This window comes from Sminthopsis crassicaudata, chromosome 1, assembly GCF_048593235.1.
Source record: "Sminthopsis crassicaudata isolate SCR6 chromosome 1, ASM4859323v1, whole genome shotgun sequence".
Taxonomy (NCBI): Eukaryota; Metazoa; Chordata; class Mammalia; order Dasyuromorphia; family Dasyuridae; genus Sminthopsis; species Sminthopsis crassicaudata.
Genome location: NC_133617.1, coordinates 706,657,361 through 706,674,997, shown reverse-complemented (window position 1 = coordinate 706,674,997; position 17,637 = coordinate 706,657,361). Strand labels below are relative to the sequence as shown.

At 34.8% G+C, this 17,637-nt stretch overlaps 1 protein-coding gene across 3 annotated transcripts in view; it reads right to left on the bottom strand.

The window, feature by feature from the left end:
• Positions 1-17,637, bottom strand: part of RAD18 (RAD18 E3 ubiquitin protein ligase) — a 100,568-nt gene that overhangs the window by 82,049 nt on the left and 882 nt on the right. For all 3 annotated transcript variants that reach the window (XM_074284024.1, XM_074284025.1, XM_074284026.1), the window contains exons 2-4: positions 14,018-14,099; positions 7,249-7,310; positions 5,469-5,539 (exon numbers count right to left, since the gene is read on the bottom strand). In XM_074284024.1, coding sequence (XP_074140125.1) covers positions 5,469-5,539; positions 7,249-7,310; positions 14,018-14,099 — 215 coding nt within the window. The remainder of the gene's footprint in view (positions 1-5,468; positions 5,540-7,248; positions 7,311-14,017; positions 14,100-17,637) is intronic.

The following is a 17,637-nucleotide window of genomic DNA, read 5'->3' as shown; positions in this document are numbered from 1 at the left end:
ACTTTCTGTGATAAAAAGAAAAAGAACTAATGTTGGAACAGCTATGGAGAAACAGGGATAGTCATGCACTATTGGTAGAACTATGAACTGTTTTAATCATTCTGGAAAGCAATTTACAATTATTCCAAAAAAGTGAATAAAATATCTCTGATCCAAAGCTCTCGCTATTAAGCACATATACTCCAGTGGGTCTCATATACATAAAAGTATTGTAGCAGTGCTTTTTTGTAGTTCCAAACAAAGATGTCTATTGCGTGAGAAACAGCTGAAAAAATTGTATACCACAATTTCAACAAAATATACTCAACTATTAATTATCCAAGGGCTGATTAGCTTGCCATCTGCCAATCTTTTGACTACTTTACTGCTAATTAGTAAGATTTTTATCACTAGATTAAAAAAAAAATTTGGATGCTTGTTTCTGTGCTGTGTCATAGCTCTCCACTTTGAAGGGAGATAATTCAAGCCAACTGTTAGCTACTAGTTAGTAAAACAAGTAAAAAAATTGGTTAATTTAACAAACATTTATTACTTATCTACTAAGGCTTAACACTGGCCACTATGGAAGCTACAAAGATGAATGACAATTTCCTCTTTTCAAATCTATAAAGAAGAGACTTACATTTTCAGGGTAATATTTGAAATACTTGTATCTGCTTCATATTTCCTATGTCCCTATTAAGCCATATGTTGTCTCCTCCATTAAGTACCTTGGGGCAGCTAGGTGGCACAAGTGGATAGAACATCAGCCCTGAAGTCAAGACCCGAGTTCAAATCTGGCCTCAGACACTTTAACACTTCCTAGCTGTATGGCCCTGGGCAAGTCACTTAACCCCAACTATCTCAGCAAAAAAAAAAGTAAGGATCTTGCTGGCAGGAAATATTTCACATTTGTCTTCATATCCTCATTGTTTAGAAAAGTTGCTGATATACTAAAGGCCTTAATAAATAATAAATAATAAGTAATAATAGGCCATAAACATTTACTAGTTAATTGATTTAGGATTTGCATTTGTCCTTGTCTTTCTGTTCTTATAGCCAGCAAGATGATACAATGGATAGAAAGTTGGACAAAAATATAAGAAAACAGTCTCCTACCTTTAATAACTTCCTTAAAACCAGACAGAGAGGGTTTCTCAGGGCCATTAACCCTGGGCAAGTCACTTAACATTAATCTGTCTCAACTGCCTCATCTGGAAAATGGAATAATCTACCTCCTTTTCAGTGTTGTTGTAAAGATAAACATGGATAATGTTTGTAAAACCTTTTGTAAAACTTAGGCTATATAAATGCTATTGTTAAATAACCACTAGCATGTAATGGCTTATGATCACAGGCTTTGATTCAGATGAAAGGAACTTTAAAGGCAAGTAAATAAGCATTTATTAAGCAACTACTATGTGCCAGGCAAAGAAAGGTTAAACAAAAAAACCAAAAAAAGCCTCTGCCCTTAATAGGATGTGAAGAGGAGCAAAGAAGGTAGATGACAAGAGTAAACTAAGAAATGTCATTCCGTCTTATCCAGGAGAAGGGAAGAAACCCTCCTCCTTCAGCATCCCCCACTGGTGAAGACACTTGAGCTGCCAAAGGCCTTGAGAACAATCTACCCTAAAACCAAACTCTAGGAGGGCCTTCTTCCTCAGTGATTAAAAATTCCCATAGGTCACACCATCCCCATCCCAGTGATTGCGAACCCTCAGTTCAAATCCATTCTGCTCACAGTCCAAACCTTTGTTCCCTTTGACTTCAATCCAAGTCCCTCTCCCCAATATCACACTCTCACACTGAAACCACCAATTCCTTCTGCTGTGTTTTCTAGGAGACCTGTTCCATCAGTAACAAACTGTTATCTTAAATCTTGTCCTCCAATCTAATCCTTCCATCTTCTGATCTCTCTCTGAAATGTGGCTCTCTCCTAATTACACAGCAGCCCTGGACCCATGTTCATTCATGAGCACTGGCATAATGTTCGCTGTTCCTCATTGTCACTTCCAAGTTCTCCCTCTACTAACAACACTCAGCAACTTCTCATTTGAGGTTCATTCCATTTGTAACTACCGTCCAATCATAATCCTCACAGCTATTGTCTAAAACCTCCTTGATGATTTCTTTAATCAAAGAGTTCAGTGTTGGTTCATAGTCTCTCTCTCTTCCCCAACTCTTACCCTCATACAAGGAGACAAGGTGGTCATATCTTTGACTTTAAAACACACAAATGTGCTACTTATATGTTCATGAAGTCTGAAATTCACTGATCTGATTACAATCTATTGTCATACTAATACACTGTTGGTGGAGTTGTGAAAGAATCCAGCCATTCTGGAGAATAATTTTGAACTATGCCCAAAAAGTTATCAAACTGTGCATACCCTTTGATCCAGCAGCGCTACTACTGGGCTTATATCCCAAAGAAATACTAAAGAGCGGAAAGGAACCTGTATGTTCCAAAATGTTTGTGGCAGCTCTTTTTGTTGTAGCTAGAAACTGGAAGTTGAATGGATGTCCATCAATTGGAGAATGGTTGGGTAAATTATGGCATATGAGAAGGTTATGGAATATTATTGCTCTGTAAGAAATGACCAGCAGGAGGAATACAGAGAGGCTTGGAGAGACTTACATCAACTGATGCTGAGTGAAATGAATAGAACCAGAAGATTGCTGTACACTTCAATGTTGTATGAAGATATATTCTGATGGAAGTGGGTATCTTCAACATAAAGAAGATCCAGCTCACTTCCAGTTGATCAATGATGGACAGAAATAACTACACCCAGAGAAGGAACACTGGGAAGTGAATGTAAATTGTTAGCACTACTGTCTATCTACCCAGGTTACTTATACCTTCGGAATCTAATACTTAATGTGCAACAAGAAAATGGTATTTACACACATATATTATCTCTAGGTTATACTGTAACATATGTAAAATGTATGGCATTGCCTGTCATCAAGGGGAGGGAGTAGAGGGAGAGAGGGGATAATTTGGAAAAATGAATACAAGGGATAATATTATTTAAAAAAAAAATTTACTCATGCATATATACTGTGAAAAAAAAATTATAAATAAAAAACAAAAAAACAAAAAAAAAAAAAAAAAAAACAATCTATTATCATTCTTCCTATCCCTCTGCCTTACAACCCTAAATCCTGTTTTTCACCCTCAACATGACCTCTAATCCCTTGAACTTTCAATTCCTTCCAAGGTCACCAACCCTGAAGTAGCTCTGCTTTCTTCCCTTTCCCATTTCAACCCTAAGTAAACTAATTCAACTCTACACTTTTCCTCTCAAGCCCCTTGCTCCTTATTACATCATCTATATAGTCCTGCCAATGTCTGTTACAGAACAGAACTGGAGAAAATTCCAAACCAGGCTGGCTGGGTCCTTTACAAATTTATGTCACATCTGCGTTCTCACTGTGGTGAGCCCATCCTTTCATACCTCCCAAATTAACTCACTATCCTAACTCACCAAAACAACTTTTTCCTGCCTCCTCAAACCTCCCACAGTTCACTCAGATGCTTTCTGCCACTATCTCCTCCCTCACTTATCTCACATGAAGAGGTGGCCCTTTTCTCTGTGAAGGCAAACCTCTCTACATGCACCAATGACCCCATTTGATGCTGTCCTCTCCAGCAGACTGTCCTACCATCCTCCCCTCACTTATCTCCCTGCCTTTTTCTCTACTACCTACAAACATATCTATCTACCCAGTCCTCAAAAAACATTTACTTGTTCTATTTCACCAGCTACTGTTCTACATCTTTCCCCTCCTGTTAATGGATGAACATCCTAACAGAGCTGTCTATAATTTATGTTTCCATTGCACTGTATGGCTTCTGACCTCTTCATTCTCATCAACTTCTGAAACTTGTCCACAAAGTTACTGGTGATCTCTTATTGCCAAATCTAAAGGTTTTGTCCTCAATCTTCCTTCTGAATTTTGACTCATTCTTCATTTTGATTTCTCTCCAGCCTTGTATGCTGTCAGTCATCTTCTTGATACTCTCTTCTCTCTAGATTTGCATGAATACTCTTTCCTGGTCCTCTTCTTCCTGATGACTGCTCCTTCTCAGTCTTCTTTGCTGGATCTTCATTCAGGTCACATCTACAAACAGGGAGGTCCCCAAGGCTCATCCTAGACTACTTCTTCTATTCCATTTAACTTGGTGTTCTCATCAATTCCAATGGATTCAATTATCATCACTATACTGATGATACTCAAATCTACTTATCTAACCCTAAGCTCTCTGCTGACCTCCAGATTCACATTTCTAACCACTTACTGAACATTTCAAAGTGAATGTCCTATAGATAGACATCTGAAACGCAACATGTCCAAAATTGAGCTCGTTCTCAAAATCCTCCCTTTCCTCATTTCATTAATACCACCAAGGACACAACATTCTTCCAGCCACCTAGATGACTATCCCCAAACTAGGTATCATCCTTGATTTCTCTCTCTCTTACCTGTCATATCCAATCATCATGTCCTATCATTTCTACCTTCACAGTGTTTTTCATCACTCTCTTCTTCCTTCTGACACTGCCACCATCTTGGTACAGGACCTCATCACCCATGACTGGATTATTGCAATAGGCTGCTGGTGGATCTCCCTACTCCAATTTCATCTTATACTCAGCTATCAAAGTAATCTTCCCCATTCGATAAACTCCAGTGTTTCTGTGTTCTCTCCAGAGTCAAATATAAAATCTCTGTTTGGCTTCAAAGCCTATCTTGTAGCCTTTCTAGCTTTCCCATCTTCTTATGTCTTACTCATTCCTATACTCTTCAATACAATGAAAATGGCCTCTCAATATTCCTCAAACAAAACACTCCAAAAACTGCATCTTTCTCTAGCTATTTCCCAACCCTGGAATTCTCTTCATTCTCATCTACACCTCCTGACTTTCCATGTTTCTTCCAAGTTTCAGCTAAGATCCCACCTCCAAAAAGAAGCCTTTCCCAAATCCTCTCAATGCCAGGACCTTCCCTCTAGGACTAGCTAGAAAAGGCCCTGAGTGATCTCAGCAATAAGCTAGTCTATCCTGAGGGCTAGCTTCACTAAAATGGAGAGGCTTATGGCCAATATGGAACCTAGCCACTCAGTAATGAATTCTTTGGCTATGATAATCCATAAAAATACAAAAAGTACTTATTAACCCATTAACATATTCTAAAAGATCTTGCAAATAGCAAGGCAACAAAAATCAATTTGGTTGTCATAAATTGGGCTAAAAACCAGGGTAGTTTATTGTTTCCAGTGTTAGTACTTTAGTAGTAATTATTTTGCAAAACAGTGATTTCTTCAACAGGTATACACATGCACACACACACACACGCACGCACATGCAAAATCAGGTATCCTAATAAGCAAAAAGTGTTTATATAGATGATATATTCCAATGTAAAGTGTTATAATGAGCAAGAAAAGGAAGATGGGAATTAAACATAAAATAAGACCATACCGTGCTGAACTAAAACTTTTTACCAGTTCATCTAATAACCGGTTATTTTTCAGGTCAGGTTCTGTGACTGTCTAGAAAAGAAAAACAACAGATGGAAAATGTTCAAATAGGCAATAATTAACCTGTCAGAATCTTGTTTTTACAAAATGCACAATACTTTCTGCTACCCCTCATCTTTCTCCACTACCCTCATCACTACCTCATCCCATTAAAACTTCCAGGAAGGGTTCAAAAATAAATTTTATGTAACCTATACCATTATATGCCTTTCAAAACAGTGACACAGTATCTAACTAGAGATCAGATTAAAGGCCTCCAAAGCATTTGGTAAAAACACTACTGATCTGTATTGTCTATAGACAGATCCTATTATGGGGAAGACTTCTTCAAATGCTCCAATTCAACAGATTTCTGTGTGTTCACACAGAAAGTTAACAAACATGTTGACTTGGAGGAGTAGCTACTAAGAGATACCATCTTTTAAGCAATGACCTCATGAAAAGATAAAAGTAGCAGTTTAAAGAATAGTCTCCTATAAGTTTATTTTTTGTTCTTGTTGTTTAAGACTAGTTTAATGGAATTTATGATGAATCAGATATGAACAGGGTAACATATTATATGATAATATACTAAGCACAAATGTAATCAGTCAGTGAAAACTGGGGTTTGAATCCCCCCCAGGGAATATTGGTGGTACTCGAGAGGTTTCTGAGAGGGAAAAAAAGGTAAGATCTGCAATCAGAAGGAACCAGTCAACCATCATTTTACAGATAAGTCTTAGAAATTCACAAAGTAGCAGAGCTGAGATTCAAACTCAGGTCATCTGATTCCAAATCCAGAGCCTTGTCTACTATACTACAATGGCTCACAAGTGTGGTTTATTTACAGAGCATGAAGAAAAAATGCAGTACTTTTTCATAGGTTAAATGATTCTAGTCTTATAATCTTAAGCAGTAAGTAAAGCATTATCATCTTTATTTCAAAGATAAAGAACTAAGCACAGGAACCTGAAAAAAATCATACATCATTGTTTTTTTGCAACACATCAAAGTTTTGAAAAGCACTTTCCAGATCATTCTCATAATAACCCCATTTTATTGAGGCTCAAAGAAGTTGTTCACTTTGAAGTCATAGAAAATGGGATCAACTCATTTTTTTGGAAGAGAAACAAGAATTCCAAACTTTTACAAATAGTCCTCTTTTTACTACTTTTTTCTTCCTTCCTTTCTTCCCTATTTTTCTCCCTATCTTGATTCACCCTTCTCTTTGTACCCATTTCTCTTACTCCCAGTATTGTAGAACTAACTAACAAAACTATGTCCCAGAGTTCTTTCTGAGAAGTATCTCTGGCTTGAGAAAGAGAGACGTTAAATGAATAAATGAATGAGATTCACTGTCATGTTCACATGCATGGGTTTCCTGGGTTTTCTCCAGCACCACTGCATAGACAATGAACTGTACCATCATATTTTCCATCAGAATTCAATAATCCAGTCCCTAAGAACATGCCATTAAAGAGAAAATAGCTTTCCTGACCTTAAAGTTTTTATTTCCCAATCTGGGCTTAATTGATATGAAATATTCACATAAAAGTATTATCCAAATTTAATAAAATCAGATACTCTCAGAACTTTCTAAAGCACTTTTCACATCACTCCACTAAAATTTCTTCACTAAAGTTTCAATCAGTAAGCACACAGCCCTTCTATGACTTCATAATTTGGAAAGGTCAACACTTATGATCAAAAGAAATGAAGAAAAGTTTTCACATAAAACTCACCACATAACAGGTTGGACATTGTGTTTTATAGGATAAAAATTTTCTTATGCAAAGAGAACAGTCTGAAAAAAATAAAAATGACACATAATCAGTCTATTAACATGTATTTACAATGCAAATATGACTTCTAATAAAACTTCAATCAATCCATCAACAAGTATCTTTCTATTTTCTATGTGCCAGCCACCGTGCTAAGTACTAGGGATATAAATATAAAAAATTAAATTTTAATGAGGGAGATAAGAAAGACAAATGGGTATATACAGAATAAACACAGAATATAAATGCTAAGCTATGTGGACATAATAGCTGTTGAAAAAGATAACTCTGACAATGAAGAAGTCAAACTTTAAGTTTCAAATATATAAACAGAGTAGAATTTAATGGCCTTAATGCTACAGATAAAATAACTAGGCCACTAATTTAAGTCCTTAACAGAAGTTCAAGATTGAGTGTCAACACATTAATGCTGGAGGATTCCAGAAGACCCTGTTTGTATAACATATCAAGATAACATTTGTTTATAAGTCTGTGAACTGCATGCAATACCTTAATCTTACCCTAGGGACCTTAACACTCAGAAGTACTAGATTATTGAAGCTTAATACTACAAATATATCTTGAATTGTTTTATCTTTCCCTTTGATAAGTACTCTATTCTTGATGTACAACTTTAACATGTTTTGTGGAGACATATATAATTGCTTATAAGCACCCAGACTTGGTTACTTTAGATTTTTGCCTAAATGGGGAGTCCATGGTGGTCAATAATATTCCTATTTCTTGACATATTAATAACTTTGGATTTAATAGATGAGAATCTTAGCACAACATGGAGAAACTACATATGGTTTTGCTTTGATAGCTACAAAGTTCACTGACATGTATAAGGAACAATTCTGGCACATATGATTGCAACAAGAAGGTTCCAAGAACCTTAAACAAAAGATAGCACAAGGTACAACAAGTAGATATTGTACAGGAAACAGTACTGTGAATTATCAATTGTCTAATAACAGATTGGCTTCTCTTATACCAGACTAGTGATATAAAGATTAAAAAATAACATCCTCTGGATGAAGGAATTAACAATCTAGAAGGATAACACTTATACAAAAATAATTATAAATTAGAATATAACTATATAGACAAGATTAAACAGAGAAGAATGACAAACTCAGGAAAGAAGTGCCTATTTCTAGCTATGTGCACAGGTTCAGAATTTTAGAAGTGGAAAGGGCTTAGAGGTCATGTAGTACAGGAGTTCTCAATTTGGGATCCACAGACACACACCCCACACCTCCACCAGTACCATGAACAGATTTCAGAGGATCTATAAAACTTGGATGGGGAAAAAAAAAAAATTCATTTTTTTTTTCATTAAAGTTTCTACTACCTGCAACTATACCTTCCTCAAATATGAATTTTAAAAAACATTATTCTGAAAAGCTTCGCCAGAGTCCCAAAGGAATCCATGATACAAAGAGGTTAAAACCTATGTTCAGTGCAACCTCCTCCCTTTCTGTATATAGATTCTGTGGCCACAGAGGTTGAGGTTTCCCCCCCCCCCCCAGATTGGATGTATTCAAGGAAACTACTTGAGGAATGTTCAGACTTAAAAAAAAAAAAAAAAAAAAAAGCTTCTGGAAAATTCAAAAGGCCATTTGACAGAAAATAAATGATAAATCAAAATGAACTGAAAATGGATATAAGGACAGGAAACATACTTGTAATTGCATTAGTTTAAGGAATTCTCCAATCTATCACTGCAGGTGAGTCCTTCTCTACAATGCACAGTCTTAACATTAAGTGCTTAAGTGGCTTGCCCAGAATCAGTCAGAATGTGTCAGAAACAGAATATGAGCAAGTATTCCTAATTCAAGGGCAGCTAGGTAGCACAGTCAATAGAATGCCAAACCTAGAGTCAGAAAGGCCTGAATTCAAATACAGCCTCACTTACTATCTGTGTGACCTAGACAAGTCACTTAACCCCTGTCTGTCTCAGCTTCCTCATTTGTAAAATGAGCTGGAGAAAGAAATGGTCAAGTGTCTCTACCAAGAAAACCCCAAATGGGGTCACAAAATTAGACACAACTGAACAACAATTCTGACAACTGATACCACCATTAAAAAAAAAAAAAAAAAAAAAGGAAGAGAACAAGATCGGCTCATTCAACGACAGGGGAGAGCTCTTACCCAAACAAGAATGCGTACCTTCTCCTAAAAGTCACCACCCTGCAGCAGGCTCTCATTATCCTAGAATTATGCACCAGCCCTCCTAGCTCAAGTCTCCTATCCAGGCCAGTCCATCCTCTCTGCTGTCAAATTGATCTTCTAAACTGAGGGACTGACCATATTACATCCAAATTCAATAAATTCCATTGGTTCCCTGTCACTTCCAGGATCAAACATAAAAACCTGTTTTTCTTTCAGTTTTTCATAACCTAGCTCCTTGCTACCTTTCCAGTCTTCTACTTTACATTCTACTTTCACATTCCCTGAGATTCAGTTTCACTGACCTCCTGCTCAATGCCAAACATATAGTAAGCATTTAATAGATGCTTGTTGATTTGACTAGAGATAAAGGTAATCATAAAAAATATATAATTTTATTACATGAAATATAAAAAATTTTACATAAACAAAAATCAATGCATCTAGAACAAAAAGGAGTAATCCCTTTTCAACAATTATCTCTGATATAGATACAATATCCAAGATATATACATATCTTGGGACTTAAAACACAAGCATATGAACAAGAATTACTCGAAAGAAAAAATGGTGAGTCAATCAACAAGTATCTATTAAGTACTTACTATGTACTAGGCACAAAGTACACAAACAATTCTACTAAAAATTACAAACTATTAACAGAGTATGACAGATAAAGTGAAATAAGATATTAAATGTCGTATCAGATGAGTTAAAAAAAAAAAAGAACTTGAAATTTTGCAAGGGAAATGAAAATCAAAATAACTCTGAAGTTTCACTTTACTACTAGAAAACTGACACATATGATAGAAGATGGAAACAGTCAGTGTTGGAGTTATTTTGAAAAAACAGCTACACTAATAAGACCGTAGACAGCAGTGAATTGGTCCAACTATTGTGAAAAGCAATTTGGCTTTTTAAAGTGACTAAATCCTTCAAGCAAAAGAGCTTATATAATAATCCAAGGATGTCATAGGCAGAAAAGGTAGGTCCCAAATACACAAAAATATTCATAGTAGCACTTTTTGTTGTAGCAAATAGCTAGAAACAAAGCTATATCCTTTAATTGGAGAAATAGCTATACAAATTGTGATCCATGATTACTGAAATAGTATTGTGCTGAAAAAACCACTTAAATATAAAGAATTCAAAAAAATCATGCAAGGAAAATGCAAATAAACTGATAAAGAAATAAGCAAAAGCAGGAAAACAATATAGAACTAGACTCCAACAATGAAAAAGGAAAGAATATAATATATATTCAACAATATGGATATAATATAAATGAATAAGCAAAGGAAGAAAGGATGTATAATTATAGTGACCAAACCTGGTCCTGAAAAAAGAGCAGATAACAGTTACTTTACTTTCATCTTCACTTAGATACCACTAAGATGGTATGAAACATGGAACAAGACTTAGATATTATATTCTTGCAGAACTCCCTATTATTTTTTTCTTTTCTTATTCTTCATTATAAGGAAAGGCTCACTAGGGATGGAACAAGGAAGGATCATATTTGTAAATAAAGGTGATAACAAAAAATAAAAATAAAAAATTTGCATTAAGTTAAAAAAAAAATGTAAAAACTGGCATTTCCATGGGAGCCTAAGAATACTTCTAGGCCAACTCTTCACAAAATAGAATTTTAAATGTAGAAGTAACCTCAGAAATCATTCCATTCCAATCCTCTCATTTTAGAGATGAGAATACTGATAGCTAAAATGATAAAGAGATCTGCTCAATGTCACATACAGCTAGTTTATTATGCCAGAGATGAAACTAGACCCTAGACTTTCCAACCCCCAGTCTAATACTCTGTTTAAGATGGAGCTTCCTGAGATAAATACCAATCTTGAAGAAATGAATGTTAGGATCTAGAATGTTTATACATATAAGTACTTTTATCCAAATACTATGCATTTGAAAGTTGAGGATCAGAGAAATAAGGTGATCTGCCCAGTCATAATAAACAGTTAATATATACTAGAATCAGGACTTAAGTCTAGGTCTCTCAATTCCAATTTCAGAAAATTCCCATGCATTCTTGTACTAAGTCACTATGACCACATCCCATATATAGCATCAAAATACATGAGAACACAATATAAATTTTTACTTAGTACTTAGAAAACTTTGCTTTCTTGCATCTTCCTGGCTATTTTATTCATCTAAGTATATTTAATGTAAAACAAATTAACAAGTCAGTCCTTTGCAGAGATTCAGGCTTCATAATTTATTTTTAATTATCCATTACTTTAAAACAGAAATAGGAAATGTTGAATTTTAGGGTCATTAACCTGGGTTCTGTAACATTTTAAAAACTTTCATTATAATAGGATATCTTTATTTCATTGCATAATTCTACTATAACAGAATTCTTATGTATTTTAAGCACTTAAAATATTATTTTGAAAAGACCATAAGCATCACCAGACTACTAAAGGGAGGTAAAATTATGAATAAATGAAACTTTTGGTTTACTTTTAACTTTATCAGATTACTGCCAAACATAGATTGGTGAGAGCCAGTACAAAGAAGAGAGTATTTCCTGGTAGATTCAGCAGCTATTCCATTCAAAGTAGGGGCTTTGCAAAATTGATAAGGCAACTGAATCACTCTGAATGATGGGTTACCTCTTTTTTTCCCAAAAAGTGTTTTTAACTTGTGACTTTGTCTTCTCACTAACTAAGATGCAACAAGGATAAAATGTGCGGAAAATAAAAAGCCCCCAAATCATAAAATAAAGGCTAATTTTAATATCTCATTTACCTCAAATATAAAATAAGAAGGATATAATTAGATGATCAAAGTCACTTTCAGCTTTTATATTCCATGATTTTATGAATATCAAAAGGGAATAATATTCCCTAAAGTTCTAATGTAAATTCTAAATCCTAAACTGTTCCTTCAAATAGTACAAAACTTTTAGACTCAGTTCCAGGGGAAAATAAAGCTTTATTTCAGGAATTAATTATTATAAAGTTTTGAAATGAAAGCAAAAATTATGGTTCTGGTGTAGCAAAGTACTAAAAATAATGGAGAACTAATAAAAAGCTTCCAAATTGGTTGTGACAACAATCTCCAAATTGCTCACTCATTTCAGAATATACTGAGCCTCTCAATTCTGATTTTCTCTTCATTTTGTTTTCCTTCTCTCCTCTACCCCTTTAAATGATGTACATTTGGTTTTATTTGTTAAATAAAGCTCTCTTTTTCATTTAAAAAGATATTGAAGGAAATATATTCATTGCTTTATATATATATATATATGTATATATATACACACACACACATATCTATATATATCCATTCACTTAAATTTAATGTCCTGCATTTATATTTTTTTCACCTGTTGGTCAAGGGTTCTCAAGAGAAAACTGGTGCCTCCTACTCCTGATTTAATAATATAACAGTTATTTTAAGTGGTAATCTAGAAACAGATATTTAAAAGACCTACTAAAGATTCAGAATCTCAGAGGACTGAAACAAAAGGTTAATAAAATAAACGATTATTTTTGGACATCTGAATAGCTCTGGAAGTTAAAAGCACCCATCATTAATCTCCTGAAAAAAGAAATATATTAAAACAATAAGGGCTGGTTGGGGATGGCAGAGTCACAAAGTTCTCTTTTTTGACGATGAAAAATACTTGAGATAAGAGATTGGCAACTCTAAGCCTTCATTATTATAATTGGAGGAAAAATGGTATGGTAAAACTGAAATCCAAAGACAATCCCTAAATCCTATAATTTTCATTAATTCAAACACTATCTCTCATTAAGCATTTCATCATAGCTGTATCTAGTAGCAATCCAAATTCTGGTATAAATTTTACATGCTCCCTCACCTAACACAAGACGTTAGGAAAGACTAGATCTAGATGATACAAAAACTGAATAACTAATAACTGAAAATTGGAACAATGATTAGCAGCTTCATTCTAAATACTTTATGTGACTATATAAAGAATTTTTAAGCACTTATCACTCCTCAAAATTATTAATTTGGGAAAATGAACAAAAAGATAAATACATTGCAAGACATGGCTCCTTCCAGAATCAGCTATCAAATGAAATTCAAGAACAGTTTAAATTGCTATTTCATGTCTGAAATTCTCTCAGTAAAAATAAATAAATAAATAAATAAATAATGCACAGTTGTCTTAATTTTATAAAGATTTTCAAGTCCTATACGTCTAACTCAAGAATTAATAAGACTGGCTAGCCAATTTTGTCTTCTAATTTTATATGCCTTTTTTTCCAAGTTGAGCTTAAAGTTAGCCCTGTTCTATGTTCTATGAGTCTTCGACAACAAAAACACCTTATGCTATGACCAAAATCTTTATTTTCAGTGCTGTAAAAGAGATTAAAAAAAAAAAACAAGAAGAAATGATGGAGTGGGAAAAAAAAAAAGAATATAAAAATCTATTAAATAGAAGGCATATATCAGATATGTTTCATTGCAGTACCCCAAGTTGTCAGTGCTAAATACCATTTGATGTAGTGCAGAATACATCTCACATACTCTCACAAAAAAAAATTGTCATACTTACAGTTATGTGAACACTGAGGAATGATCATTGCAATGTTGAAATAATCAAAACAAATTCCACATCTTAGCAAATCATCTACTGCCTGAAAAATAAGAATACATCAAAAATACTTTAAAGTTTCTAAGTAAATTGGAAACAAACATGATCATTATTATTAGGCAACAAATCTAATAAAATGAAACTTTCTATCCTATACTAAACATTCCTTCTAAATTCCCCCAAAGAAAGGATGTAACAATCCTTTTTTTTTTTTTCCTTTTCATCTTTTCAGTGTTCTATCTCCCTGCTTGAGGTATCTGGCTCATCAATAAGGTTCTTCTGCTTCTCTGTTCTGACAGGCCTAACTTAACAGTACAAACCATCAAAAGAGACTGATTATAAAACCGAGATTTCATAAGGGATCATCTAGTTCAAGAACCTCATTTCATAGTTGAAAAGATAAAGGTCAAACGGGTTGCATAAAATAACAGAACTATGAACTTCAGAAATCAGAGACACTTCTGATACTTACTAATCACATGACCACAGGCAAATCAATGAGTCTAAGTTTCAATCTCCTCATCAGAAAATAGGGAAAAATCAGGCATAGTCCCTATTTCACAAGGATCTTAAAAGAATCAAATATGATCATGAGTGTGAAGCACTTCACAAATCCTAATATACTTTATAAAGCTCTGATTTTTTTATTAAATGATTTGCTTCATGTGCTAATGCTTGTCACAGCAATGAGCCAAGAACCCAAGCCTGCTGACCTGAAATCCAGTGCTATTTCCAATACACAACACTTAAAAAAAAAAAAAACCCACTAACAGACCCAGAAAGTACTAGGATCAGTGAGAACCAAAGGGAGAACTGTCAGACAAATTGGCTAAAGTATCATTTGGGCCAGGGAGGGTTGTCCAGAAAATATAATCCTTGCTGGACTCAAGAAATCCAAAAAGGCAACATTCTACTAGAGGTTTCAAAATGAAATTATGAGGAAAAGGGAAAGGAAGAGAAGGAAGTATGTATTTCCAAAGCACTCACTGTGTATTAAGCACTGGACTAAATATTTTTATAAAATTATCTCATTTGATCCTCACAATAATCCTATAAGGTAGGTAGTATTATCCTCATTTTACAGTTGAGGAAACTGAGGAACACAAAGGTGACTTGCCCAAGATAATATGCTAAGTTAAAATAAATAAATATCAAAGCTAAAATCCAACTTGCTAATGTTTTCTTTGTGAAAATTACCTTCCATTTATATTGTATAGGATTTATACGTATCTAGTTATTCATGTTCTCTCCCCCAACGAAATGTAACCTCTTTAGGCACAGACTGTTTTTGCCTTTCTTTATAATCCTCAGAGTTTAGCAGTATCTGGTATATGTGATTATTAAATGCAACCAATTGACCAAATGGATATTATTTTGAAATATGGTTTCATATTTTCAAAATAATACCTTATATTTATATAGCACTTTATATCATCTTAAGTATTTTTACAGATATCATCTCAAGTTGTCAATATAGTCTCTAGAGAAACTAAGATAGGTGTTATTCTCATTTTACAGAAGAGGAAATTCTAGGCTCCACTCCTGACTGTGGGTTTTTTCCACAAGTAACAGCACTCATCCCACAAGTTCCATTCATTCTTGGTCTTCTCACTCTGTAGATTTCATCATACCCTCCCCTCTCAGCAGGACCCCCACACATACTTTCCAGCTTCCTTCTAGACACTGTTTCCAGCTAGCTGGTACAGTAGTAGATAAGAGTGCTAAGACTAGAGTCAGGAAGACTCAGCTTCCTAAGTTCAAATCTGGCCTCAGACACTTACTAGCTGCATAACCTTGGGCATGTCACTTAACTCTACTTGCTATTTCCTCTCTGTGAAATGGAGAAGGAAATGGAAGAAGAAAAAAAAAAAAAAAACTATGTTAAGAAAACTCCAAATGAGGTTGCAAAGAGTTTGATATAAGTAAAAAATGACTGAAGCTCCCTTCATTAAAATATAAACTCCTTGAAACCAAAGAAAGGCCATACCAAACTTAAGAGTAGAAAAAAACAAATTCAAATTCAAATTCTGCCATTTAAAAATCATGCTGCCTTAGGCAAGCTAATCTGCCTCTCTGATCTTTGGAGTCCTTACCTGAAAAATAAAGAAAACACTTCAGATGTCCCTCAAGTTTACTGTGAATCAAACAGCACTTATTTATAAAAGCTCAAGTCTCATTGGATGTGAGCTACCGCTGTTGCTCACAAGTAAAGTCCAGATCGCCTCATGATTATCAAGTCCAGAGCACTTTGCACTACCTTATTTCCCTTTTTTCAAGGGTTTTGAGTGTCTCAGAATATGGTGTTTATCTCTACCAAAGATATTTTTCAGAGGAGTTCCAGAAGCTGCTTCAGCATGTCTGCCCAAGACTGTGCCATGAATACCGGCAGACAGGGAGAGACAAAGGTGACTTCCCTGGAGCAGAAAGTTCTATGAGAAAACTCCCTAATCGAGGCAGAGCAGTACCTGGTCAACAGTTTGGTCTCAGGGAGCTGCCTGAAGCACACTGAGAATATACAGCTGGCAGAGGGTCACCTGCCACTAAGCATCAGAAGCAAGACTTGACTCCCAAGGCCAGAGCTGTATCTACTACACCATGTTGCTAAGAGAACACTGGAGTTAAAAAAAATGTCAAATCCTAGAAAGCAATATGCAATTCTCATATGGAATCAGCCTTCTTGTTCAATTTGGGGATCAGGTCATTTTCCATGTTTTAAACTTGTCCATGATATATATTGCCCCATTTATATATATATAGTGAGAGAGAGAAAGAGAGAAGAGAGATGACCTAACTCCATAGGTAGCCTATATGAATGTGCATCTCCTGCTTTGTTCTTCCTATGGAATCTCTTTAGCGTAACTATGGATCTCAATGAGGAAGCAAGCCTTCTAATACTTGAGAAATCAGCATGAGGGGGTCCTCCAGGAGTATGGGGTATTTCTTACCTAATTAGCCCCGGTCCTTGGTCATCACCTTTTGACAAGCATCATCTCCCTGTTTTATGCCTTGCTTAATATAGCTACACAGGATCACAGAACAAAATTACCTTTGTGCTTGCGCCTTTTTTGTGGTTGTTCTATCTCTTTAAGATTGACTTTGTTTTAAAAAAAAGAAATTTAACAAAACAAAATGGCACCCTGTAACTCTACAGCAACAGCAAAGATGTAGTTTGTTGTGGAAAACTGTGAAGGGCTGTTTCCTTCTCAAAATTTCCTCAAGGATAGTCTTTACATGTATGTGGGCCATTTTCATGAAAATTTGGGGAAGATAAGTGACAGTAAACATTAAAAGTCAACTTTACAGTAATCACAGCACCTAAGAATGTCTTCCATTACTACGGCATCTTCTACTTTGGGGACTATGTTTAAATCAATTCCTAAGTGAATTGTAATATCCTCAATGTTAAATATGGATTATGTCTCACCAAGTAGTATATGTCATTATTAATCCTCAATGATCAAAGAACATCCTTTACGTAATATACAGAAATGTACAAATGGCAATATGTAAACATGTATTTAATATACAAATTATTATAGAATTATAAATTGTTATATATAATTAACTATATGATTATATAA